We start from the raw sequence: 27,351 nt of genomic DNA, 5'->3' as shown, positions 1-27,351 counted from the left end.
AAGTCTTCACTATCACATAAGCCAATTCCTTCAAACAAATCAATCTCTCTCTCTCTCTCTCTCTCTCTCTCTCATACAGTTGACCTTTGAACCCTTGAACAATGAAAGGGTTAGGGGTGCAGTCAAAAATCCTAGTATAACTTATAGTCGGCCCTCTGTATCTGTGGTTCCACATCCCTAGATTCAACCAATTGCAGATCATGTAGTGCTGTAGTATTTACCAACGAAAAAAAAAAATCCATATATAACTGGGCCTGCATAGTTCAAACTCATGTTGTTCAAGGGTCAACTGTGTATAAATCTATATCTGTGTCTGTATCTGTATCTGTATCTCTATGTATGTATTCTGTTGGTTCTCTGGAGAACCCTGACCAATACCACAGTGTCAACTTGAATGGAAACAGAGGGCCCTCATGTTTCATCCACACACATCATTGAACCAGCCCTGACCAATAAACAACCCTGAGGTTCTTGAGATAATGTCACTTTCACTCCTGACTTTACTTCTATGGCCTCTGGTAACCTTCCCTGCTAGCACACCTTGATCAAGGCCATATGAGTCCATCCTTTTAGAACTATAAATCTTCAAATTGGTCTCTGAGATTGGTCCTGGTCTCTGAGGGAACTAAAGTAGCTTTTTCCTTCCCATAGTATCTCTAGAATATGCAAGCTATATTTCTCCACTGTATATACATGCACTACTCTTCCTATGTATTGTTCTAATTAATATAACTGTATACAGCATGTTTGCTAACTGCCAGACATCCCATCACTTTGAATAATTTCTTTCCAACATTTCAACATATTCATGGTTTTCATTACACATTCACTCTCCCAGGTAAACTTTGGAAATAGCTAAACAATTTCCATGCTATGTTGTTTATGATTGTGATTAGCATTTATTGGATGTATAGATTCATTTGGCATATACCTGGTATCCTTATATTTTTGCATGTTTTATTTTAGTTTTTCAATAATGGTTTATATTTTTTCACAGAAACCTTAAGTATTTCATGTTTAGAATATTCCTACATGTTTTATGGCTGTTTTTTTCATTGATTGCACCTTTTTTCTCCTAACATTATTTTACTGATTATCACTCACACACACACACACGCACACACAAAACCCAACAACTACATATATGTGTTAGTTCCAACTAGTTCTAATAACAGTTTATTTGAATTTCTTATATTTCCTTGTAGAAATCATGTAATCTATGCTTTACTAATGGTAGGATTTTATAACCTTTCATTTAAATCTAGTTACTGATTACATAGCCTTTCCAATATACTTGATTAAGTTCTGATATTTTAAATTATTTTTAAGGAAATTTTTTCATTTCATTTAAATTTTCAAATATGTAGAATAAAATTCCTGATAGACTCATTTTAAAATTAACTCTGGGGCTTCCCTGGTGGCGCAGTGGTTAAGAATCCGCCTGCCAATGCAGGGGACACATATTCGAGCCCTGGTCCAGGAAGATCCCACATGCCGCGGAGCAACTAAGCCCGTGAGCCACAACTACTGAAGCCCCCATGCCTAGAGCCTGTGCTCCGCAACAAGAGAACCCACAGCAGTGAGAAGCCCGTGCACCACAATGAAGAGTAGCCCCCCGCTCGCCACAACTAGAGAAAGCCCGCGCGCAGCAACGAAGACCAAACACAGCCAAAAATAAATGAAGAAATAAATTTAATTTTAAAAGCCTTTAAATAAATAAATAAATAAATGAAATCAACTCTGATCTTTGATTACTTCCCTATTAAGTACTAATTAACTTTTTTTTCTGTTTGCAGTCAGAATTACCAGATGTGGGCTTTTCTTTTTTTTTTTGTATTTACCAAATAACTTTTCTTCTGTTTTTAATTTCAATTCTTTTATTTGAACATTGCTATAACTAAACTCCAGACTTATTTGGATTTCATCAGTTCTTCCTTTAGCATCCTTTTACTGTTCCAGGATTCAAACCAAGAATGCATATATGTAGTTGTCCCATTTCTACAGTATCTTCTGATCTGTGATAGTTTCTCACTCTTTTCTGATTTTCATGACCTTGAAACTCTTGAGGTATACTGGGCAGGTGTCTTATTGAATGTCCCCAAATATGGATATGTCTGTCATTTTTCTTATGATTAGACTGGTGTTCTGGGTTTGGGAAAAGAATACCACAGAGGTAAGTACTCTTTTCATCACATCATATCAAGGGGCAATGATGTCCACATGGCATCACTGGTGATGTTAACCTTCATCCTTCGGTTAAGGTAATGTTTGCCAGGTTCCTCTACTGTAAATTTACCATTTTCCCTGTCCTTATTCAATTCTTTGAAAGATATCATCTAGCCCATCCTCAATGGGAAGATGCAAGGAGGGGACAAGAATAAGTTCCACCTCCTGGACAGGGGTGTAAGTATCTCCATATATTATTTGGAATTCTGTGGAAAAATATTTTCACTTCTCCTTCATTTAAATAATTTTTACATTTATTGATTTATTTCTTTTTCTTCCTCTGACTGCTAACTTCTTAAAATTCCTCCAGAAATATCATCAATCAAGCAAAGCTAAGTTTATTAGACCTTATGCTGTAAAGAAGATTACCACCTTGATAGAGTACTAGTGTAATGACTCAGAAAGGGAAAGTCAGAGGGAGAAAAAGATGTTTATTAGGTTTTAGTGCTTGAGCTGGATGATTTTAATGTGAGTCTTGCCAGGAGGGAAACTGGTTCGGATTTGGCAGGATTTAAGAAATAATAGTTTTGGATTGATGGACCCCATGAAGTGAGTGTCTTGAAATGAGTAATGTTGAATAAGCTATTAGTCTTGATTAAAAAGCTATTTCAGTTGGTTCATAGCCTTATCTTTGAAGAGCAAGAATTTCCTAGAACAAGTAACTGCCTTATTTTTGCTTATTCTCTGTATTGTTCCATAGAGAAACAAGAAAGTCTATTTAGATCCAGTTCTTTTTTCTGTTTGTTTAAATTTTTTTTTATTTTTTAATTTTTGGCTGCGTTGGGTCTTCATTGCTGTGTGCGGACTTTCTCTAGTTGAGGAGAGCGGGGGCTGATCTTCATTGCGGTGCACGGGTTTCTCATTTTGGTGGCTTCTCTTGTTGTGGATCATGGGCTCTAGGTACGTGGGCTTCAGGAGTTGTGGCACTCGGGCTCAGTAGTTGTGGCTCGCAGGCTCTAGAGCACAGGCTCAGTAGTTGTGGCACATGAGCCTAGTCGCTCCGCAGCATGTGGGATCTTCCTGGACCAGGGCTCGAACCCTTGTCTCCTGCATTGGCAGGAGGATTCTTAACCACTGTGCCACCAGGGAAGTCCCAGATCCAGTTCTTTTGACATAATGATCACAAATTATGTTGGTTTTGGTTCCCTATTTTTATTTGACTCATTTTGTTGTTTTCCTAGATTCTGGAGGTGAATGCAAATTCCACTTATTATCAGACTTTTTTAAAAAAAAAAACATTTAATGCTGTAAAATTACTTTTGAGCATGATTTTAATATGCAATTTGATATGTAGTGAGATTCATTTCTAAATAATCTATAATTTCAGTTTTGATTTCCTCTTTAACACAAATAACTGAAAAAATTATTTTTATTTTCTAAACAATTCATTTTGGCTATTTTTGCTTTTCATTTCCAATTTTAGTCTATTGTCTTCCATTGTTATAGCACATATAAACTTTTCTTGTATTTTATTTTTTTCTAGCTAACATATTCTATGAGTATTTTGAAAAAACATATCTTGTTTACTGAAAATTTTTTAATTTATTATTTTGTGCAATTTTATTTCTAATAGTTTTGCTTCATATGATTTGTAGCTACATTTTCCAGTGCATACATGCTTATGATGGCTACATCTTCCTGGTGGATTGTACTTCTTGCCTTTTGGGTCCAGCTATTGTTTCTCCAGCTCCATACTTCACCTTTGCTGCCTAGCTCACCACTGCTTGTACTCAGGGTCCCAGAAAGACCCTCAGGAAAACAGCTCCTTTGTCTTTTGGTATTCAGCCCCTAATTTTCCATCAGCATGTCCTCAGAATTCTCCACAGGACAAGCTGTTGTTTTCTAGAGCAGTCAAGTCTCATCCAGAAAAATATCAGATATCAGTCTGTAGAGATATACCAGAGTGACCATATTTTCCATTGTTAAACAGAATATATTTACTGCTTATAATGAAGAGTCTGGAATAACTTTTCTGATATGGAGTCTGCTTTTTATTTACATGGTTATATGATTCATTCAAGTGATTTTTCCAGAGTAAAAGAGTCTTTCTTAAAGATATGTCTATTTTCCTCTGTTTCGTTTGAAACATCACAAGAGTTATTGCAGGTTCTACTCTCTCCTTCAAGATTTCAAAGAATCTAGAGGCCACATCAGAGTTCAATCTCAAAGCAAACAGTCAGATACTCCCAGAAGTCTCTGCAAGAAAGAAGCTTTCCCCAAGTTTACCTAAACCCAGGGAACAATTTGATATAATAAGTGAGGTCTGTCATTAGAGGCAGGTGGCACCTGGTTGAGTCCTTATGGCTCTGCCATTTCCCATGAGATCTTGAGCAATTCAGTAAATTTCTTTACAACTAAATGTATTTCAATACAAAAGGAGAATAATACTAGAATTTACCTTATACCACTGTTACCAGGATTAAATGAGATAAAATCTGAAGTGTGTTTTGCAAGAGCTTGTCACAGAGTGAGGACTCAATGCAAGATAGCTATTATTAGTAATGGAAGCTCAATCCTAAAATGATAAATCTATGCCGGGCTTGCATATATTGTTCAGAGATCATTACCTTTTCCCTAGGCAGAGATTACTGTTACACCTAGAAGCAAGGGTCAAGGACCCATCAGTATCTGGGAAAGCACATGGAGTAACAGAAGACAGGATACAGGAAGCAGGTGCTGAGTGATCCACTTAATTCTGATGGATGGCATGTGTCTGGCCTAGGGCTATTTTTAACAAACCCATCAAAACTGTGGCAGATCTTACTCTGTAGACTCTTAAGAGCACTGCCAGCACCTGCCAGGCTCCAAGACCAATGGGAGCTTTGTGTAAAGGGATTTGTTATCCTTTCCGGCCAAGCATTGTTCTTTAATTATGACTCAAATCCCTTGTCACCTTATTTAATAATAGGCTTCATTCTCACTATCCATCTATCCATTATAATGCAAACAGTATAAAATGTATCTCCAGTGCTAAATACTCGTTTTCTTTTTTATACTCCTTAAGTCTCACCAGCAAGAGGAGTCAGCAGATAAGTGACCACATGTGTGTACTGCAAAAGTGCCTTATCCCCTGCATTATCTTTTTGAGAATAAAAAGAATATGGCTGCTGCTTCACTTCTGCCTTCCACACCTCATGCTAAATGTCTTTATTATCCATCTAGAACTATTCAGGGAAGGGGATGTGCGGAAACATTAAATTCCAGATTAGGTCAGTTGACCCAATACAAAACACAATAACCTCTAATTGGATGTCTTTAGGCACCTCAACTCAACATCTTTAAACATAATCTCTTGATTCCTATTATTTTCTGCCCTCAACTTTCTTGTCTTCTAAAGCAGTGGTCCCCAACATTTTTGGCACCAGGGACTGGTTTTGTGGAAGAATTTTTCCATGGATGGGGTAGGGGGTGGTGGTTCAGGAGGTAATGCGAGCGATGGTTCAGGTGGTAATGCAAGTGACGGGGAGCGGCAGGGGGAGCGCACATGAAGCTTTGCTCGCTCCCTAGCTGCTCACCTCCTGCTGTGTGGCCCAGTTCCTAGCAGGCCCGTGGGTTGCGGATTCCTGTTCTAAATTTCCTTATGGAAGAAAAGGGCACCACCACTTACCTAGTTGCTCAGGATTAAAATGTTGTAATTGCATTTCATCCATCTATTTCTCTTAAACTGCTTATCTAATCCCTCAGTAAATGGTAGTCAGAGCAAATGTAATCAGAGTTACCTTGGGCATATATATATATATTTTTTTGGTCATACCATGCAGCTTATGGGATTTTAGTTCCCAACAAGGGATCAAACCCAGGCCTTCCACAGTGACAGTGCAGAGTTCTAACCACCGGACCACCAGGGAATTCCCAGAAAATGCACAAGTCTTAACTGAAGAAATCAATTTTTTTTTTTTTTTCTTTTTTGGCCACACAGCACGGCTTATGGGATTTTAGTTCCCTGACCAGGGATCGAACCCGTGCCCACTGCAGTGGAAGTGGAATCCTAACCACTGGATGGCCAGGAAATTCCTCATATGCTCTTATGTTCACTTTTGTCACCACCTCCACCACCAACCCAACTGATGTTATCATATCTAACATGGGCAACTTCTACAGCTGCCTAACTTGCCTCATTGTTTTTTTTTTTTTTTTTTAACCTCTAAAAATGTGAAATACTGCCTTGCATACCCTAAGTCTATTCTCTACATAGAAGCAAGAATGACACTTCTAATTGGCAAATCAGATAATGTTGGTCCTCTGCTCAAAACCTTTCAGGGATTTCCCATCACTTTTAGAATAAATTTCTCAGTTCTTATTATTGCTTAGAAGTCACTATTTGACTTTGTCTCTAGGTTTCACTGTGTCTTCATTTCCTACCATTCTACTAGTTGCCTCCTTTACCCTAGCCACAGTGGTCCCCTTGCTATTCCTTAAGTACTCAGAGCACACTCTCATCTCAGGGAACTTGCACTTGCTATTTACCACCACCCCCACCCCCGCCAGAAATATTATGCCTCCACATACTTGCATGGAAGGCTCACTTGTTCACTTCATTCAGATTTCTGTTCATATATCCTCTTACAGAGTAGCTTTCCTACTTATATCTCCACTCCTGAGAGAAGTGTTTGTTTGTTTTTTTTGGCCACACCACACAGCATGTGGGATCTTAGTTCCCCAACCAGGGATAGAACCTGTGCCCCATGCAGTGGAAGCACCGAGTCTTAACCACTGGATCACCAGGAAGGTCCCAAGTTGTTTTTTTTTTTTTCCTGAAATAAGTATCCATGTCTGTTTATCCTTTTATCCTGCTTTATTTTCCTTCATAGTACTTACAAGCACTCCCCAATGTTTTGTTCTATTTTTATTTTATTATTATCTGCTCCTCTCCACGAGAATGTAAACTCGATGAGAGTGGGGCCGGGTCTGTACTATTCACTTTTGAGTTCCCAACATTTGTAACACAGCTTGCCTCATTGTAGAAACTCATCACATGAATCTTCTATTTATTAGTAGGTATAGGTTTGTTTTCTCTTTGTATTAATTAGAGCATGTTCTGCTAAGGGCCCTAATAGAAACTCTGCTATATAAAACTGATCCAGGGTCATTAGATATATTTTTGGGGTTTGTGCACTTCCGAATACCAGGGATACCTCTTGGATTTGCATTACATACAAACTCTGCAGCTATTTACACTGGCCCTGTAAACAAGAAAGAAGAAAGGATTGGACAGAGACCTAATCTTGAGGCTAACAGAGAGGACCAGGGGAAACTGATAAATTTTGAGCAAGTAGAGTAATAGCACCCTTAAGTCCACTGTTGTTGATATTATCACACAAGTGATAACATTAGGAACCATGATCTTTATTGAAGTCACTCTTTTCCCAGACAGGTAAAGTATAATAAATGCATAAGTTTCGGCCACTAAAATGTGTGTAATTAATATTTAATAAATAGAATGTGTCAGCTGAACAGTATCATGGTATTGGTTTGGCCAAAATGTTCCTTCGGTTTTTAAGTAAAAAGAAGAAGACACATTTTCATTTTCACCAAGAACTTTACTGAACAATATATTCACTGTTTTGTTCCACTACCTTCTGCCATTTTTAAGGCAACCTCATAATTCCATCTTCCCAAAACTTTTTATCTTTTTGACCAAAGAACTGTTCCATGTGCCTTTTACGTCTTCCAGGGAATTGAAATGTTTTCCATTAAGAGAATTTTGTAAAGACTGAAATAAATGGAAAACCAAAGGTGTAATGACTGATGAATATGGTGGATGAATCAGAACTTCCCAGCCAAGCTGTAACAGTTTTGCCTGGTCATCAAAGAAACATGCGGTCTTACGTTATCCTGGTGGAAGATTATGCATTTTCTGTTGACTAATTCTGGAGGCTTTTCTTCGAGTGCTGCTTTCAGTTGGTCTAATTGGGTGCAGCATTTGTTGGAATTAATCATTTCGGTTTATGGAAGGAGCTCGTAATAGAGGACTCCCTTCCAATCCCACCATATACACAACATCACCTTCTTTGGAAGAAGACCGGCCTTTGGTGAGGTTGGTGGTGGTTCATTTCACTTGCTGCATGATCTCTTCCATTCCACACTACTGTATAGTATCCACTTTTCACCATCCATCACAATTTGTTTTAAAAATGGGACATTTTCATTACATTTAAGTAGAGAATTTTATGTGGAAATACAGTCAAGAAGGTTTTTTTTTTGCTCATGTGGAACCCAAACATCAAAGCGATGAACATAACCAAGCTGTTGCAAATGATTTTCAATGCTTGATTTGGATATTTTGAGTATGTCGGCTATCTCCCACATGGTATAATGTTGATTGTTCTCAGTTAATATCTCTATTTGATCGCTATCAACTTCAACTGGTCTACCCGACTGTGGAACATCATCCAGTGACAAATCTCCAGACCAAAACTTCGCAAACCACTTTTGACACATTTGATCAGTCACAGCACTTCTTCACACACTGCACAAATCTTTTTTCTTTGCATTTCAGTTGCGTTTTTATCTTTCTTGAAATAATAAAGCATAATATGCTGAAGATGTTGCTTTATTTCTTCCATCTTCAATATTAAAATGACCACAAAAATTCACCAGTTTTGATAAGTTTTTTTTAAAATGCACACTGATATGACAACTGTCACAATACAATCTAACAAAATTGTTTCAAATGAAGTTAAAGAAAACTAAATGCTACTAGAGCCATCGTACGGAAAAATCGAATGAACATTTTGGCCAACCCAATAGTTAGATAAGGTTAAATAATATATGAAACAGAATTTATGAAATGTATTTGGCTGGATAAAAAATGGCAATAACTGATATAAGATTAAACGTTCATAGTCTTTCTTCTCTCAATATCTTAGGAATTTTGTGAATTTGGGAAACTTCAGGAAGAGATAACTGTTCTGTATGTGTTTTTTCACCTGTCCCCATGCAATGAAGTGATAGAGATTTCAAATTGAAATGCACTTTGAAGTTATCAGGACAGAGGAGTCCTCAATTTTAAGGTCTTTCCCTCTTTTTTATTTCTACTGTTCCTCAGGTCATCTTATGCCCTGGACCATTTAACTCCCTCTTTCTTAGGTCTCTATCACACACCTGCTTCCTCTCATTAAACCCACTACAAGGTCCACAAATCAGCACCTCTGGGGAGTCATTTATGTTCTATACTTCAGTTTCATCATCAATAAAATAAAAATATACCAATCTTTTATGTATTTTACAAATATAATATGGCATAAAGCAAATAATATATGTGGAGATTGACAGAAGATGTTATGAGACTATCTGAAGGCAAGGAAAGCGGAGGAAGTCACATCACTAAAGGAGCTGTCACTAATAGAGGAACGAGGCCAAGCAGGAGTCGAAAGGAAAAGATAAGGAGCCAACAGAGGGAAGCAAATGATGAGGAAGATGGCTAAACATAATAGCTTAAGGGAACAATAATGAAATTAATGGGACATCTTGTGAAACTGCAAGATGAGCACAAGAAAATACAATCTTTTTGTCCCTCAGGGAGCGTTAGGCACTGGGATAATCTAAATATATGTTATTATTTATGTGCATTGGAAACTGGTTAGTAAAATCATGGTCTGGCTTACTTACAGACAGTTAGGAATTAGAATTAAGTAATGATTGCTGTTGCTCTGCTTGTGCTTAAGTGGAATTGCATTATGATTAGGCTAATAGAATAAGACATAAGTACAAAATCTATTGAAGGCTCAGCCTTTCACTTTTATCAAAGGATAAAAAAATGAGCAAGAAAAAATAGGCAATTAGAGTCTACCAATTACTAATCTCAGGAGATTCTTGTGCAAGAGCCAACAGTGGTGGCTGTTTACAATAGGAATATGGATGATTAGAATAGACGATTGTCTGTTGGCCTAAGGCTATGACTTGCTCTATAAGCTTCTCAAACAAAAAGGACTTAGTATACTTCTCTCAGCAGGATATGGCTGAAGAAATTCCAAGGAAAATTGAGGAAAGTTGCAAATGTCAGGTTATGATATAAACAGATCCTCTGATTCTTTCAGAATTAGATGTTAATGAGACTTCAGACTACTGCTTCTCCCCAGGGAGAAAATCATTAATGCAATTTCTCTAACTTATTTTCGGACTCTGAAGAGGTGGCTAATTCTTGATTAGAAGGACTATTCTAACTACATTTCTGCACTCAGTTATCCAGGCTTTGAAGTGCAAAGAAATAAATTCCAAGTAAGTAAATTAAAATCATTTTTTAACTTCTAATCTATGTGTAACATTGATTAGATGAAAAAACTGTATCACTATTATGCCAAGGATTCACATCCCAAATTCATCTCTTCTTTTATTGACTATCACCTATACATTTTTCTCCTCTTTCTGGAATGGAAATTTACGACCTTCTCTCTCAAAGCCATAAAGCTTTGTCACAGTTCTGCCCAGATTTTAGGGAAGGGGATAGCTCTTCATTGGAGGAGTTTCAAAGTCATATTGTAAAAAGAAAATGTGAGCTAGGAGGTCTTTTTACAGCCATATTTGAAGAATACAATCTGCCAGTTTGTCTTCAGGCTACAATTTATATCCCTCCCACATGCAAAATATATCCATTCCCTTCCTCAAGACTGAAAATTCTCACTCTATAATTACATCAGCTCAAAGTTACGAATCTTACTGTCTAAATCAGATCTAGGTTTAAGTGATACTTTTTGTGTGCAGTTCCTCAAATACGCTCTTTGAGCACTCTTTTTAATGATGTGATAACAAGTGACACACTTGACCTAAAGAGCCAATTTTTCTAGGTCTCCAAATACTCAAAAAAAATTTGGGGACAGGCATTGCATAAGTGCTATGGACATTCCCATTAAAAGTGACGGAGAAGGGGAAGGAACACAGTAGTCACTGGTCCACACCAATTCTGAAATTTAGCTAGGCACATGTTGCCCGTTCTTTGATTAGAGTTCAGTCCTACTCCCTATATCTCCATAGGTCTTGGCTCAACTCAGTCCTTCCCTCTGAGTCTACCTTTCTTTTCCCTAAGGCTTCTTAAGCCAATTCTTCACTTGTAAACGTTTGAGGGTTCAGAACCCTTTCTCATATTGTTTTCTTTCTCTTCCTTCCATTGCAAGCTGATATAATTCTTTTAACAATTTTGGTGGGCTTTCAGTATATCAATTTATAATTTACTCCATCAGACAAAAGATATAAACCCAAATCTTTTTCAGGTAAGTCATTCTCTTCTTCAGCTTCACCATGACACTACAATGGGATAACATCCTTAAGATTCTTATAAGTTTTATTGTATAATAAAGAGTTCTGCTAATTACAATATTATGATCCTTAAAAGGGCTTTGTCTGTTTGAAAAGTTATATGAGGAATCATTTCAGATTTCTTTGAAGGTCTTAATAATAGGTTTTACAGTAAAATTGATCTTTTCCCTTAAGTCAGTCCTTAATCTGGGTATCATTTTTTACCTAGAGAGATTTGGGAAGAAAAAGGGATTTATTTTGAAACTAAGATAGTTCTAGATCCTTTATATGTAAGAGTTCATTTTTAGCTCATTCATCTCTTCTCACATTATACCCTAGGCAGTGAAAGAATCCAAGTGACCTTTTAATATTCTGCATGACAATTCCCTTAGCTTGATCACTGAGTTCATTGGAACATTTCCTGTATTCCACATTACTTCAGGTTATAGTGTAGCCAAAATATCCACCACTACAAAACATATTCTAATCACATTTTCTTTATTTTTCTTTGAGCTGCCAGAGACAGACTCTTCAAGATTCTTTAGGGTTTTGGTAACATTTTTCTAAGGTCCTCCCATCTTCCTCATATGGCTTGCCCCAAAGCCAATGCTACATGTTTTGGGGTTTTTACCATAGCATTCCACTTGCAGGTACCAAAGTCGATGTGAGTTTTTTATTACTGTATAAAAAAATACTATCCCAAAACCTAGTGACTTAAAACAGGAACAAAATTTTCTTTGCTCATAATTCTTCAATCAAAGCAGGGCTTTGTGGATAGTCCATCTTTGCTCCAGATGTCAAAATGGTTCATTCACATGGCTGGCAAATTAATACTGGCAATTGGCTGGGAACTTAGCTGGGGCTAGGGGGTCTCAGTTCCTCTCTGTATGTGCCTCTCCACAGGCTGAATCAGCTTATTCAGGCATGGGGACTAGGTTCAAAAGCAAGTGTCCCAAGAGAACCAGGCATGGTTTTATCTGATCTTACAGCCATAGTATCACTTCCACTGGAATCATAGGCCCATACAGATTTAAAGGAAGAGTACATAGATTCCCACCTTTAAGTGGTAGAAATATCAAGTCACATTAGAAGAACAGAATGTAGGAGCCATCTTTGGAAAATAAAATTTGCTCACATGAGAAGACATTGAATGGTTTTGACCCAGATTAGTAATGTGATCTGTGTTTTGTTGAAAAAGATTGCGCTGGCTACCATGTGGAAGACAGACTAATGTGTGGTAAGACTAGAAGAAAGAAGACTGCTAAAGAGGTTATTTCCATAGTTTAGGAAATATATGATGGCATCTTGAACTAGGGAGAAGAAGTGGAGATAAAGAAAGGTTTAGAGATATGTTGTAGAGGTATAATCACTGGAAATAGATTAGATGCAGTCACTGAGAGAAAGAGAGGAATCTAAATTTTTGCTTGAGAAATTGTGCAAATTATTATTCTATTTACTGAGATGAGGAAAACTAAGGAACGAACAAGTTTTATGTTGTTTTATAGGGAGAAGAGATCAAGAGCTCAGATGTGTATGTATTGAGTTCTTATTAAATATCCAAGTGGCAAAGTTAAGTAGTCCATTTTATATATATGCCTAGAATTCAGAGGATACGGAGGAGATATCAGAGATAGAAATGTAATGTTATGGGGGAGAGGAGGTCATCCACATATAAATGCCATGGGCTATGATGAAATAAAGCAATTCAGATAATGTATAGAGAAAGGAACGTGCATCCCAGGATCCTGGAACACTTTAATATTAGGACACAGAAATAGGAGCCAATGAAAGAGAATTAGAAGGAGCAACTAGTGAGGGTGGGGGAAAACCAAAATGCCTATTACTGTAGAAGCCCAAACAAGTGTTTCAGTTACTATGGCTATGTAATAAAAGCACTTCAAAACTTAGGTCTTGTTTTTTTTTTTTTTTTTTTTGCTATGAATCAGCAGCTTGAGCAGAGCTCTACTCTGCTCCATTTTACTAAATATCAGCTAGGGCAGTTTGGGGCAACAAGCTAAAATTGTGTGAAAACTTGTTTCCTTTTGTGTCTGGTGCCTGTACTGTAAAGAATCAAAGAATCATAGCTGGGAGCTGGAACAGCTGGACTTCCTACAGCATCTTTTTCTATCATTATGCAGTATTCTACATAATTGCTCCAGAATGGTGTCTTCAGGGTAACCAGACTTCTTACATATCAACTCAGGGCTCCCAAAATATGTGTCACAAGAGAGAGCCAAGTGGAAACCACATCACCTTTTATTACGTACTCTCACAAGAAATAATAGAAAATGAAATCCACCACATTTTATTGGTCAACACTCTTTTGAAGATCCACTAAAGTTTAGGGGGAGGAAACATATACGTTATTTCTCAGTGGAAGGGAGGAAACATAGACTCCATTTCTCAGTGCCACTTTGTTGAAAGAGAATATGAGAAGTATTGGTGCAGCCATCTTTGGAAAATATAATCTGCCACACTAAGTAAAGTATATCAGGTAAAGTCAGCAACATTGGATTATTTAAGATATCTAGTCAATCGAGCCTGTAAGAGTGAACACTGGATGTGGCTACTGTTAGAAGCCACTGATAACCTTGGCATGAGCAATGACTGAGGAGGTAAAAAGATGGAAATCACATTAGGGAGGGGAAAAAAGGAGAAATAGAGAGAATGAGAATAATGACTATAAATGCTCTTTTTGAGAAAGTTTGCTGTTGAAGGGAGCTACAAAATACAGTAGAGGCTGGAGAGATACATAAGTTCAAGGGAAGTATTTTTAAAAGACAGGAAATGTTAGTAGGCTTATAGAAATGATTTAGGAGAAAGAGAGAAATATCAATGATGCAAAGAAAAAAATGCGGGAGGTAGGTGAACACAAAGTCTTTGAGAAAGAAAGAGTGCCAGAGATTCAGAACACAGTGAAAGGAATTGGACTTTTATGAGAGAATGAACTTTATTCATAGCCATAGGGAAGTTAGAGGGTACACGTAGAGATGAATATTTACTAGATCAGTAAAAACATATTATGGTTTTGTGAATATAGTAGAAGGCAATCCAGCCCAAGAAATTAGCAACAGCATTTTTGATTAATGTATTTTTAAGTTTAAAATTAAGGTAATAGCCATCATAGGCAAGATCATACAATTATTCCTTCATTTTAGTCGTGTCTCTCCCTCTAATGATCTGAAACGAAACTCCACTTTTCTCCAATTTCACTCATCTTCACCCTATTAGCTCTTTAGTTCTTGCATTTCTCCAAATTTTAGCTGAAAGGATACTAATTGGGAGTCAGCCAAATTAGATTTTGGTCTTTGGTCTGCTACTGATTTAGTGTTGACAACTCAACTTTGTTTGCCTTCAGTTTTTTCTTCTTTTGGAATGTGATTTTTAGACTACATGATAATGGTAATAAAAATAATATCTTGCATTTATATAACAAAGGAAAATTTTAACATTTTTGGATACATCTCTTTTTGCTCTAAATTATTATGCTCTCAGAGAAGGTGTAAGTTTAAGATAAAACTAAATTTATATTTTTCAATACTTTAACTTTTAACCTCATATGAAATATACTTTTGCATGACTTTGTAATTAATCTTGTGGTTTATGTGTGAATGTGTGAATGTTTAACTTTCACCATTAGGTTATGTCTCATAAAACTGGAAAAATTTGCCTCCTCTCTCTTTTTTTCCCTTTAAAGTCCTTAAAGTCCATAACAGACACATATTATATACTTAGTGATAATGAAGGCAATGTGTCAATATACAGAGTTTTATTTTTGATAATGATGTCACTTTGTTTATGTCCAGTATTCTTCCAAGTATTTGAAATACTTTGTCATTAATGCTAACAACAATATAAGATAGGTACTATTTCTGTAGCAATTGAAAGTAAGTACAGAGAGGTTAACTAAGGTCAAACCGTTAGTAATTCTAAATGCCAAGTCCATGATCTTAACCACCGATCTAAACTGCCTCTCTGATGATGGCAAAGTTAATGATGATGATGATCAAAGAAAATGATGTTGAGAATTGTGTAGCTGAGAGGTAAGTAAATAAATGAGGTTTAATTCTAACAATAAAATGTTTAGAGAAAGGTGAAGAGAGTTATGCAGAGGAAATTAGCTTGCAAGTGGGTTAGTACCTCCAGAACGCAAAGAAAGAGTGGCAGGGAACAAGACTAAGTAACCAGTTGTCTGAAATGAAGGTGTGAAGTATAATCTCTTTTATGGTATTAATGGCTTACGACCAGTCAAAATTTGATCATTAAACAAAATCAACCGCTTTGATTATAGATCCACAAGAAAACCACATTTAATTTAATCCTATTTCTAGGAAGACTCAAAGTTAAATTGAATTAATAATTAAAAATATACGTGCATCATAATATAAATACTCTCTAATACAGAAATATTAGAATATAATATAAATATATATAAAGAGATTTATTATAAAAAATTGACTTACATAATTATGGAAGCTGAGGAGTCTCAAGAGCTGCAGTCAGCAAGTTGGAGACCCAGGAGAACTGATGTGTATTTCCAGGCTGAGTCCAAAAGCCTGAGAACCAGGAGCATTGATGGTATATGTTCCAGTTCAAAAGCTGGCAGTCTTGAGACCCAAGAAGAGCCAATGTTCAGTCTGAAGTCAAAGGCTGCAAAAGCACAATGTCCCAGCTCAAACAGTCAAGTAAGAGGAGTTCCCTCTTACTCAGCCTTTTTGTTCTGTACAGATATTCAGCTGATGGGATGAGGTTCACCCACATTAGGGAGAGCAATCTGTTGTATTCAGTCTACTGAGTCAAATGTTAATCCCATCCAGAAACACCCTCATGACAAACTCAGAACAATGTTGGCCCAAATATCTGGGAATAATTATATAAGGATTTTACTTAAAATATTTTCACCAACTATCTTATAAATATGACAAATATGTATGTATTTACTAATTTACTTAGGTAATTTTTATGTACACTTAAAGGCATAGATCTGAAGTACACAATTCAATGAGTTTTGATAAATGTACACCTGTGAAACCGTCATCCCACCAAGGAAAAAAAAATTTCTATCATTCCAGAAAGTTCACTTGGACCTTCTAATTAATCTCCGCACTGTTGGGTAATGACTTTTCTAATTTCTATCATTACATCTTCTATCAAAGATGTCTTTTGCTTGTTCTTGGACTTCATGCAATGGAAAGATACAATATGTATCTTTTTGTGAATGACTTCCTTTATTTAACATAATGTTCTCGAGATTCATCCAGGTTGTGGTGTAAATTCGTAGTCCATTCTTTTTTTTTAAATATTAAATAGTATTCCTCTGTAAGTATATGTGGCTTTTTATTTACACACTTACTAGTGAATGGACATTTGGGTTTTTGCCAGTTTGGTGCCATTATGGAAAAGCTGCTTTGACCCTTTTTGTACAAGGCCCCTTGTGGCCATATGTTTATATATCTCTTAGGTAAATAACTAGAATTGCTAGTTCATAAGCTAGATATATGTATATATAGATATATTAATTATACATTAAAAGGAAATACAAAACAGCACAGTCATTAATCCATTTTAAACATCCACCAGCAAAATATGAGAGCCATTCAACATCTTTACCAAATTTGATGCTGTCAGTATTTTTAATATTAGCCATTCCACTAAGGGTGAAATAGTATATCATTGTAGTTAAACAATTATTTCCTCAATAAACCAAATAAATGTGTTGATACATTGTGTCAAAAACCAGAATTTGCAATACTTAGTGGCAAATTTCCCAATTATAAATGTGAGTCTTTGGGGTAAAGAATATAGATCTTGAATATTTAAGTTGCAAATATGAAACTAAACAATGATGAATTCACCAATAACTAAGACCACCTTTCTGGGGGCTTCCAAAATAAGCAATAACTTCTTTTTCCTTTTTCTTTATTTTTTGTAGAGTTTGCCATAAATCTCAGTTTTTGCTTACCTCCATGATTAGAGAAATAAAAGTCATAGAATTCGGTTGTCCTTATACCAAGATTTTGCTTAGAATTTATTTGGTACACATTTTCTGACTCAAAATCACTTTGATGCTTTTTTGTTGAAGGTATTTTCTAATTAAAAAACAAAAAACAAAAAAATGAAATAATTTATAAGTAAGGATGACACATTAGAGTCTGAATTTTGTCAGACAGGAGTAGGAGAATTATGTATAGGCTTTATATGAATTTTAGGTTAATTTTTAGCCTCTCAAGTGTTAGCTAGTTTACACAAAAATTGTATGCAGGTCAGAATCAAACAAGTTCAGTTTTTAGTTACCTAGTTTAAAAATCACCTGTAGGTATGGCATCCGAGGTACTCTTTACCCCATCAGCAGCTGCAGGTATGGGCTGGTGGGAGGGAGTTGAGGGACGATGGCTGTGCAGGTGGCCTGGGCTGAGTGGGCCTCTGCTGGATCTTCCACAGGAGTTGCTGGGCTGCCACCTGCTAAGGAAGAGGCTGTGTCACCCGCACCTGCTGTTGGAAGTTCTCCCCGGGCAGAGGAGATTACCAAGGTCCCACATAGACTGGCACTGACAGCAGCCATGTGGGAGGGATTCTGGGGAGAATGATGACTCTGGAAGTGCCTGGATGAAAACAATCAGGGAGTTCAGGGTTTTGGAGCCTAAACCACTCATTCTCCTTGTTAGACACTGCAATAAACCTTTCTCTGCTCCCCTTCCCCACTCCACCCCCACCCCAAACAAATCAAATGAATGACAGCATCCTTACCTGCAGTAATGTAAAGTTAGGAAGGACTTTGAGACTGATTGACTACAGACATGCTGTGTTTGACTAACACAGTGTTCAACATTTTAAAAAATTCCAAATTTGGATATTTAACATAAACATCCTGATCTGGCTCCCTTGAAAGACAGGAAGATCTGACTGGAATGGCAGACACATTCAGGCCAGTAATCAACTGAGGGTGGGTAGTGACTTCCACCTGCAAATAAACAATGTTCCTTGTCTCTACTTGCCTCCAGCATGCCCATTTCCTCATATTCTGGTTCACTAATTTATGATATATATCTAGGCCAATAAGTATTTGAGTGTGAGACGCTCATCGAGAGCATAGCTTAGATTTTACAAATTTAAAAATTGAGTCTTAAAGATAAGATTATTATTACTTATTATTATTATTATTACTAATACTTATATTTGCTATATGTCAGGCACTATTCTAAGAGATCAAATATCTATTCCCTAATCTAGTCCTCGAATTAACCCTATAGGGTGGTATCATTTTTATCCTCACTTTCAAGTTAAGGAAACTGAGTCACGGATAGGTTAAGAGACTAGTCCAAGGTCCAACATTGAGTTTCTAATGAACTGGTGCTGGGAACAGATATTATGTTTCTCAGTCTAGTAGTTTGTCATTGACATCCTAGATGCAGTTCTCTCCTCACTGATTTAGCCCTCAGCAAAGAATTGATACATTATATCAAGCCATGTAAACTGAGGTGGGAAGAGGACTAAATATAAGGGATAGGTTAGTCAATAATGCAACTAAAAAAAAAGTCCTAGGAAAAGGCAGGTATACTGTATTTTACTTGTCTGGAAAGTTTTCCCATCTCCCTTTTCTGATATCAGCCCTACACTTTCTTGTTGACCCCAGGGATGTGTACATGATTCAGGCTTTTTAGACCCAGTTAATGCCCCATATATGAGCACATGACCCAGGAGCTAGAGTTCTTTGCTGGGATTGATTTTCAGGTGCTGGTGAAGAGCAGCTTTCCTTCTGCTTCTTCCTAGGATCCTAAATAGGCAAACTTGAATTTGCTGCTGGTAGTGGTCACTTTCTCTCAAAGTAGAGAAGACCTATCTGCAGGATGTAAACAAAGGACTACAGAGAAAAGTGAAGACAAGGAAGGTGGTGGGATAGAGGAAAGTTATGGAAACCACCATTTCCCCTTTAATTTTGCTTAAGCTAGTTTATTTTGGAATTTTGCCATTTGTCATTGCCATAGTCCTGATTAATACAGTAGGAAATTATACAACCTGAGACTCCTGGGAAAGCAGCTGACAGTCCTAAAGTCAAACTTTTATAAAGCTAAAAAATGTAATTATCAGCCAAACACAGAGACCTAGAAAGATCTAGTTGAGAAGATTTATGACTAGGGCCCAGATCCAGGAATTCAAAGTAGGGATCACATAAACCCCAAATTCTGGGAACATTGACAAGAGGAGGATGCAGCCCCCATGGCATTAACCAGTATTGGCTTGTGGGTTGAAATCACAAGTACTACTTCCCTAAGACATTAGTTACCAGGAGGTAAAAAGGAAAGCCCACAGATTTTAAAAAATCTGAGTGATAGGAGGCTGCTTTCACATCCACCTAACAACACCACAGGAAATCCATCTTAAGAGAACACGGGAAGATCTTGCACTGCGTTAAGCTACTACAATTCACTTATCTGTGAAGAAGAGGTAGTTCCAGTAAACACCTGTACAAACTTCTGGGAAATAGTTGAAACAGGGTAACAGCCTGCTATATATTAACATATACTAATGATTGCATATCATTTAAAAACTAAAAACCAAAGAACCATCTTTGACCTCCAGCTTGATTAAAAAAAAAAATTCTCAAGAGTATTATGGAAGCCAGTTGAAAATAACATCAAATGCCCTGAACTTGTCTCATTACGGCATACCCATTGATTGTAGATATGGCATAAAAGGATTCTTGCCATTTGCCTCCAAGCTGGTGGTGTGATTCCAAAACTCATCTTTTTTCATCTATTTTAAACCTAGCCACACATAGGTCTCCTAAAAGCCTTATTTTGCCTCTTAACTCCCTTTTCTTGCTTTGACATGATTTTGTGGTCAGTGTTTACTGTAATTACCTTTCATATGTATAGTAAATGTCAGCACTCTACCATGTTCTTTCTATTGGGTCATCGTCAGTCCTGATTCACTATCAACTCAAGATGGGGAGAAGTTTGAGTAAATATGAATATAGACTTACAAAATAATCCAAGCACAGTACAAAAAGTGTAACTGACACTGAAGATTAACAAATAAGACAATTTTCCCTCTTTCAGATAATAGCTAGGGAATATGAGAAAGAAAAATCAAAAGCACACAAAAGAAACTATGCAGTGAAGACAGCCACAGAGATGATTCATGCTGTCTTTCTATTTCAAAACAAACAAAGTGACTAGAAATTCCAGCTGAGCATCGTTCATTTAAATTTAGGATTTTTAAGAATTAGTAGACCATCAATGTACTCTTGCTAAGGGCTAAAATGCTTCTATTGGCGTTTTGAGTTGTGTTCACTCTCAGTCCCTCTTGGAGGTTATTGAGGAAAAACAATGCCTCTACAAGCTTTTAAGCAGAACAAAGAGTGTATCTGTCAGCTCTACCCATGATTTAAGGCATTGGTGCCTCTGATCATCAATTTACTTCAGCTTTTCTCCTGACTCATAAGAATGTTAAGTACTCAAGGGATTAAAGTCTAGTCTCTTGAGGTTCTATACACAAATAGGCTGATTTGGTCTAGTAATCAAATGAGATTTGTTTTACAAGTAGATACCAGCACAATTACAGAAACTAAACACAAATAGAAAGAGGAGAATATTGCCAAGCCAAAAAGAGTGTCAGTGTTTTAGAACAGGGAGATAAAAGACATAGGCATAGGGCATCCTCTATGAATGGGGCAAATATCTGACCAATTCTAGAAGAAAGACCATGGCTAAAATCTTCCTCTTAAACACTAAACATTCTATAAAATGCAGTGATACAACCCTATTTGAATTCCCATCTTTTTTTACTCCCTACAAACAAACATAGCTATAGCTTAATTCTTCAGTATAGAGAATCCCCAGAAGAGTTTACAAGTAAAATAAATAAAAATACATCTCAAAACATGGGAAGAATATTGGAGAAATATAAATAATTCTTCTTTGTATTCTAATATTTTTTCCAATATCTTGCATTTTTGTAATTTATGCTTACATGCAGGAACTGTTAGAAGGGGGAAAGAGATGAGGTTCTATTAATTACCTCACACATAGATCTCAGCCAGAAGCTAGAAAATTTAGTGCTAATTTATTCCACATATAAGCCAAGCACAATGCACACTGGAGAATTTGTAAGATAATATACCATTTTATAATAATGTGGTTTATAAATACAAAAATAATATATTTATTAATATGTTATAATGATGACTATTTAGCAATAAGTGATATACTAACAAATGATGAATCTAATAGCACCAAAGTGATGTTTAACTTGTACATATTTCAAACAAAATAAAAATTTAAAAAGATCCTTCTGTATACATTATGATTACAATGAATCAAAAACAAAGCAGAAACTAAGCATATGTAGAGGTATTAATTCTTTCCCCGACATTCTTCTAGGAATTTCTAAGTGATTTTTTTTTATACTGAGAAAATGTACAAAATCTGTTTTAGAGCTTCTTAAAAGAGAAAACTTTAAAGAATCGTGCTACAATTGTTTAAATCTCAACCAACAAATATGAAAATATCTATGGAAATTTAGCTGGAAACCTAGCATCCTTGATTTCCATCAGTTGTTCTTACACACTAACAGGCTTTATTTAATATTCTTTTTTTTAATAAATTGATTTATTTATTTTTGGCTGCATTGGGTCTTCGTTGCTGTATGAGGGTTTTCTCTAGTTGCGGTGAGCGGGGGCTACTCTTCGTTGCGGTGCGCGGTCTTCTTGTTGTAGTGGCGTCTCTTGTTGCGGAGCATGGGCTCTAGGCGCGCGGCTTCAGTAGTGGCACGCGGCCTCAGTAGCTGTGGCTTGCAGGCTCTAGAGCGTAGGCTCAGTAGTTGTGGCGCATGGGCTTAGTTGCTCCGTGGCATGTGGGATCTTCCCTGACCAGGGCTCGAACCCATGTCCCCCTGCATTGACAGGTGGATTCTTAGCCACTGTGCCACCAGGGAAGCCTTAATATTCTTTTAAGAAATATTTTCTTAAAACCCACTTATCATTTTTTTTGGGGGGGGGGGTGTTTTAAACAAACTAGAATATCCTGAATGCCAAGGTTTGTTTGCTTTAAATTTAAATATATGTCAGTTTTTTAAAGGTAACGTGCTTACATTTTTTCCAATAAATTTCATGGTGACAGAAAATTCTCCAAACTTTTATATTCAAAACTCTGTACAACACAACTTTTTTCCAAAAGCACTTACTTTTGCACTTATTAAAACTTCACTTTTACATTGAAAGTACAGATTGTGTTTATTTTTTGGAAAATATTTTCTAGTTATTATACAACAAAAAACACTTTCCATGATAGAAAGATTAGCAGATTTTAAATAATTTAATGTGTAAATTAGAAGCTCATCTTTAAACTCAAAAAATCATTTGACACTTTTCTCCATCTTTGCTGTTTGCTGGTAATTTAACATCTAAATTACCAGCAAACATATATGTGTTCAGATGATTATTATGATCTCGGTCCATCTCATTCCTAAGTAATGGAACTTTTTACTATTTAAGATTATAAAAATCTGTAAATCTATTTAGTGGACAAAATCTTCTGAAAGCAAATCAATCCCTTTTTATTGTGGAAGTCTCCCTCTTCTCTCAGGCTACCTTATTTACTACCTTAGGCTATCATGATTGATCATCTGATAATTGGCCCAAGAAAAAGCACCAGTGCCAATCCTAGTAGTATTAAATATTAGTAAGAATAAATACATTCCTTAATTGTAGAAAAGATAAATGGAAATATTAAGATATAATTTTCTAATCTAGTGGATTTTCTTATTTGGAGACCATTAAAGTAGAAAAACAAAGTTCTGGGCTAATGGAAAGAAGAGATATTAGAGAAGAAAGATTAAAGAAGTAAGGGCTGTGTAGAAAGAGAGAGAAAGGAAAAACCCTGAATATGGGTGGCATTCTCTTAGTACCAGGCTTAATACAACATTCAACTCCAGAATGAAAATGCGATGCATAAATATTGGAAATGAGGTTTACAATCAAAGAAGAAGGGCAGAGATAATCACAATTGAGGAAAAAGGAAAAAATAAAACAAAACCCCCAAAGCATGGTATATCTCTAATTCTACCACTTTGATTAGATTTCATAGGGTTGGATATATGCATATGCAAAATCCAGCATCCAATTTAATTTTATCCAGCTACAAGTTCTTTCACTTAACATAATGCTTTTGAGATTCATCCATATTGTTTTTGTATTAGTGTCCTATTGTTGTTGTAACAAACTACCACAAATTTACTGGCTTAAAACAACACAAATTTATTCTTTTACAGTTCTAAGAGTCATAAGTCCAAAACAGTCTTAAGGGGCTAAAAAGATATCAGCATGGGTGATTCCTTCTAGAGTTTCCAGAGGAGTATCCATTCCTTCATGCTTCTGGTATGCAGAGACTGTCAGCATTCCTTGTCTCCTGGTTATAACACTCCAATCTCTGCTTTTGGGATCACAACTTTTTAAAAAAATTTTTATTGGAGTATAGTTGATTTACAATGTTGTGTTTCTGCTGTACAGCAAAGTGAATCAGTTATATGTATACATATGTCCACTCTTTTTTAGATCCTTTTCCCATACAGGCCATTACAGAGTATTGAGTAGAGTTCCCTGTACTATATTAGTTCCCTGTCCTTATTAGTTACCTTTTTTATATATAGTAGTGTGTATATGTCAATCCCAATCTCCCAATTTATCCCTCCTTCCACCACGCCCTGGTGACCATAAGTTTGTTCTCTACATTCATGACTCTACTTCTGTTTTGTAAATAAGTTCACTTGTACCCGTCTTTTTAGATTCCACATATAAGCAATATCATATGATATTTGTCTTCTTGTGCCTTACTTCACTCAGTATGACAATCTCTAAGTCCACCCATGTTGCTGCAAGTGGCATTATTTTGTTCTTCTTTACAGCTGACTAATATTCCATTGTATATATATGCCACATCTTCTTTATCCATTCCTCTGTTGATGGACATTTAGGTTGCTTCCATGTCCTGGCTATTGTAAATAGTGCTGCAGTGAATATTTGGGTGCATGTATCTTTTCAAATTATGGTTTTCTCCGGCTATATGCCCAGGAGTGTGATTGCTACCTCAACATAATAAAGGCCATATACAACAAACCCAAGCAAACATCATTCTCAATGGTGAAAAACTTAAAGAATTTCCTCTAAGATCAGGAATAAGATAAGGATGTCCACTCTCGCCACTATTATTCAACATAGTTTTGGAAGTCCTAGCCACAACTTCTTTTATACTTTCTTTCTCTCTCTGATCTTTTGCCTCCCACTTATAAGAACCTCTGTGACTACATCAAGTCCATCCAGATAGTCCAGGGTAATCTCCCCATCTCAAGATTCTTAATTTAGTCACATCTTCAGAGTCTCTTTTGCCAAATAAGGGAATAGTCAGAGGTATTAAAGATTAGAACTTGGCCATCTTTGGGAAAGAGGGAGGGCATTATTCAGCCTACCACACTGCATATACCAGTGGTTAGTTCCTGTTTATTGCTGAGAAGTTTTCCATAGTGTGGATTTATCTCAATTTGTTCATCAATTCACCTGTGGATGGATGTTTATATCAGTTCCAGTTTTTGGTTATTATGAAAAAAGCTACTGTAAGCATTATTGTATAAGTCATTGTGTGGACATACTCTTTTCTCATTAATCTTGGGTAAGTACCTAGGAATGAGGTTCCTGGGCTGTAAAGTAAGTATATACGTTATTTTATATGCAAGAACCATATTATTTTCCATATTGTCTCTGTCATTTTCCATTCTCCTCAGCAATGTATGAGAGTCCCACTTGCTCAGCAATTCAAATTCTCAGGGAATTTTTTTTCTGTCTTTTGTTTGTGTTTCCCATTCCAAGAGGTATGTGGCTGCATCTCATTGGGTTTTTATTTTAAGTTTATTTCTCTAATGGAGCTACTTGCACTCCAAGATGCAGGGTGATAGGCAAAGGAAGTTTATCTGGAGAAAGCAAAATAAAAAAAAGATAAAAAGTAGAGATGAAAAGAGAATACTCTCAGAGTTTCCTCCAGCCATCTCCACAGAAACACATGCTTCAGATCCTGAGGTCCACAGACCACTTCCCTTGATTTTGCGACATTCTTAGTAAAGTTTTAGTTATTTAGTTTAAGTCAATTCCTATAGTAAACACTATTTTATTTGTTTGTATAAACTAGTGTGAGTTGCTAATTATGTTTTGCCAAGATTCCAAATAAATGCCCAAAATTAGCAGTTGGAAGGGTCAAATTATCTCAGTATATAAAAGATTATTTTATTGGGAGATTTTTGATTACAGATTCAATCTCTTTACCAGTTACAGGTCTGTTCAGATTTTCTATTCATGATTCAGTCTTGGTAGGTTGTGTATTTCTAGGAATTTAACCAATATACTATAGCATCAAAAATAATAAAATACTTAGGAATAAATTCAACTGAGGAGGTGAAAGAGCTGTACACTGAAAACTACTAAAAATAATGGAATAAATAAAAGACACAACTAAATGGAATGATATTTTGTGATCGTGGATTGGAAGACTTATTATTGTTAAAATGTCCATACTACCCAAAGTGATCTAAAGATTCAATGCAATCCTTAATAAAATTCCAATGGCATTTTTCACAGAAAAAAAAATCCTAAAATTTATATTAAACCTCAAAAGATCCTGAATAGGCAAATAAGTCTTGAAAGGAAGAATAAGGCTGGAGGCATCATACTTTCTGATTTCAAACAATATTAGAAAGCTATAGTCATTAAAACAGTATGGAATTGGTATAAAAACAAACACATAGATCAGTGCAACAGAATAGAGATCCCAGAAATAAACCCATACATATATGGTCAATTAATGGCTGACAGAGGAGCCAAGAATATACAATAGGGAAAGAATAGTCTCTTCAGTAAATGGTGCTGGGAAAACTGGATATGTTGATAGTATTTTGTGATTGTTTTACTAATCATGAGTTACATATTTTGTAGGTGCAGGATAAAATAATTATTATGATTCAAAATAGTAATAATTGCAATAATGGTTTCAACTGTAACAGAAAATCACTTTATGGAAACAGATTATGAAGAAAGAAAATGAGTGAATGAAAAAGTTTGTAAGACAGATACAAGCAGAAAATTTCTGTCAAAAAATAACAAAACCTATTACACACATGTATTCTAATGCAAAGAGACACTGTGTAGTTGCCGTCACCAGAGAGGAGGACAACAGCAAGACGTCCTGAATTCAAGGGATAAAAATCTAATGTATGAGACTCTGCATCAAGAATTGATGTGGCAGATTGGAATATGTCATCCAGGTAAGCACAGTTTTCAGACTGCATGCAAAAGAGAAATGATCACCTAACATAGGTATCCCTACACCCAGTAAAATGATCTATAAGCATGGTAATTTCCTGAAAACATTCTATCAAAACATGACTAAAGTTGCCTCTAATAGATTAATCTTCCAGTAAACTCAGCAACCCAGGGTAACTCTAAACTGAGTGTGTGTTTGTGGGGATGAAATTAAAGATGAATGTTATATAATGGACCTCTGAAAAACTGAAACTCACTCTATTGTTGATTGCCCCTGGGATTTTTGAAAAATAACAGTTGCTTAATTTAAAATAAATATGAACACAGGAATAATTATATAATGAATTGTTATTTGTGACATTTCAACAGGAAAGAAAAGGAGCACTGCAGAATCCTCATAGAGGTCTTCACTGCTCTGTGAGGCAAAATTGTAGGTAGGCAGCAAATTCTGATAACCATAGAGTTTTGATGTATTATCTGTGAATGACTTGCTTTTACTGAGTTGTATTCTTTAGTGCTTTTGTACTAAATATATCCAATAATTAGTGGTTCAGTCCAAAGCCATAAAATCCTAGAACAAAATGTTT

At 36.1% G+C, this 27,351-nt stretch overlaps 1 protein-coding gene and 1 long non-coding RNA gene across 4 annotated transcripts in view; one reads left to right on the top strand and one right to left on the bottom strand.

The window, feature by feature from the left end:
- LOC309659159 overlaps positions 1-27,351 on the top strand; it is a 1,097,080-nt gene that overhangs the window by 753,422 nt on the left and 316,307 nt on the right. The window lies entirely within an intron of this gene.
- Positions 1-27,351, bottom strand: part of LOC309659141 (uncharacterized protein) — a 323,065-nt gene that overhangs the window by 8,680 nt on the left and 287,034 nt on the right. For 2 of the 3 annotated variants that reach the window (XM_082458461.1, XM_082458463.1), the window contains exons 3-4: positions 17,771-17,919; positions 8,843-16,110 (exon numbers count right to left, since the gene is read on the bottom strand). In XM_082458461.1, the coding sequence (XP_082314587.1) occupies positions 15,947-16,110; positions 17,771-17,919 (313 nt within the window). In that variant the 3' untranslated portion in view covers positions 8,843-15,946. Of the gene's footprint in view, positions 1-8,842; positions 16,111-17,770; positions 17,920-27,351 lie in introns of those variants that run through there. The other variant, XM_082458462.1, reaches the window with a different exon arrangement.

This window comes from Balaenoptera physalus (assembly GCF_965194825.1).
Source record: "Balaenoptera physalus genome assembly, chromosome: 4".
NCBI lineage: Eukaryota > Metazoa > Chordata > Mammalia > Artiodactyla > Balaenopteridae > Balaenoptera > Balaenoptera physalus.
This window is presented reverse-complemented; position numbering and strand designations above follow the sequence as displayed.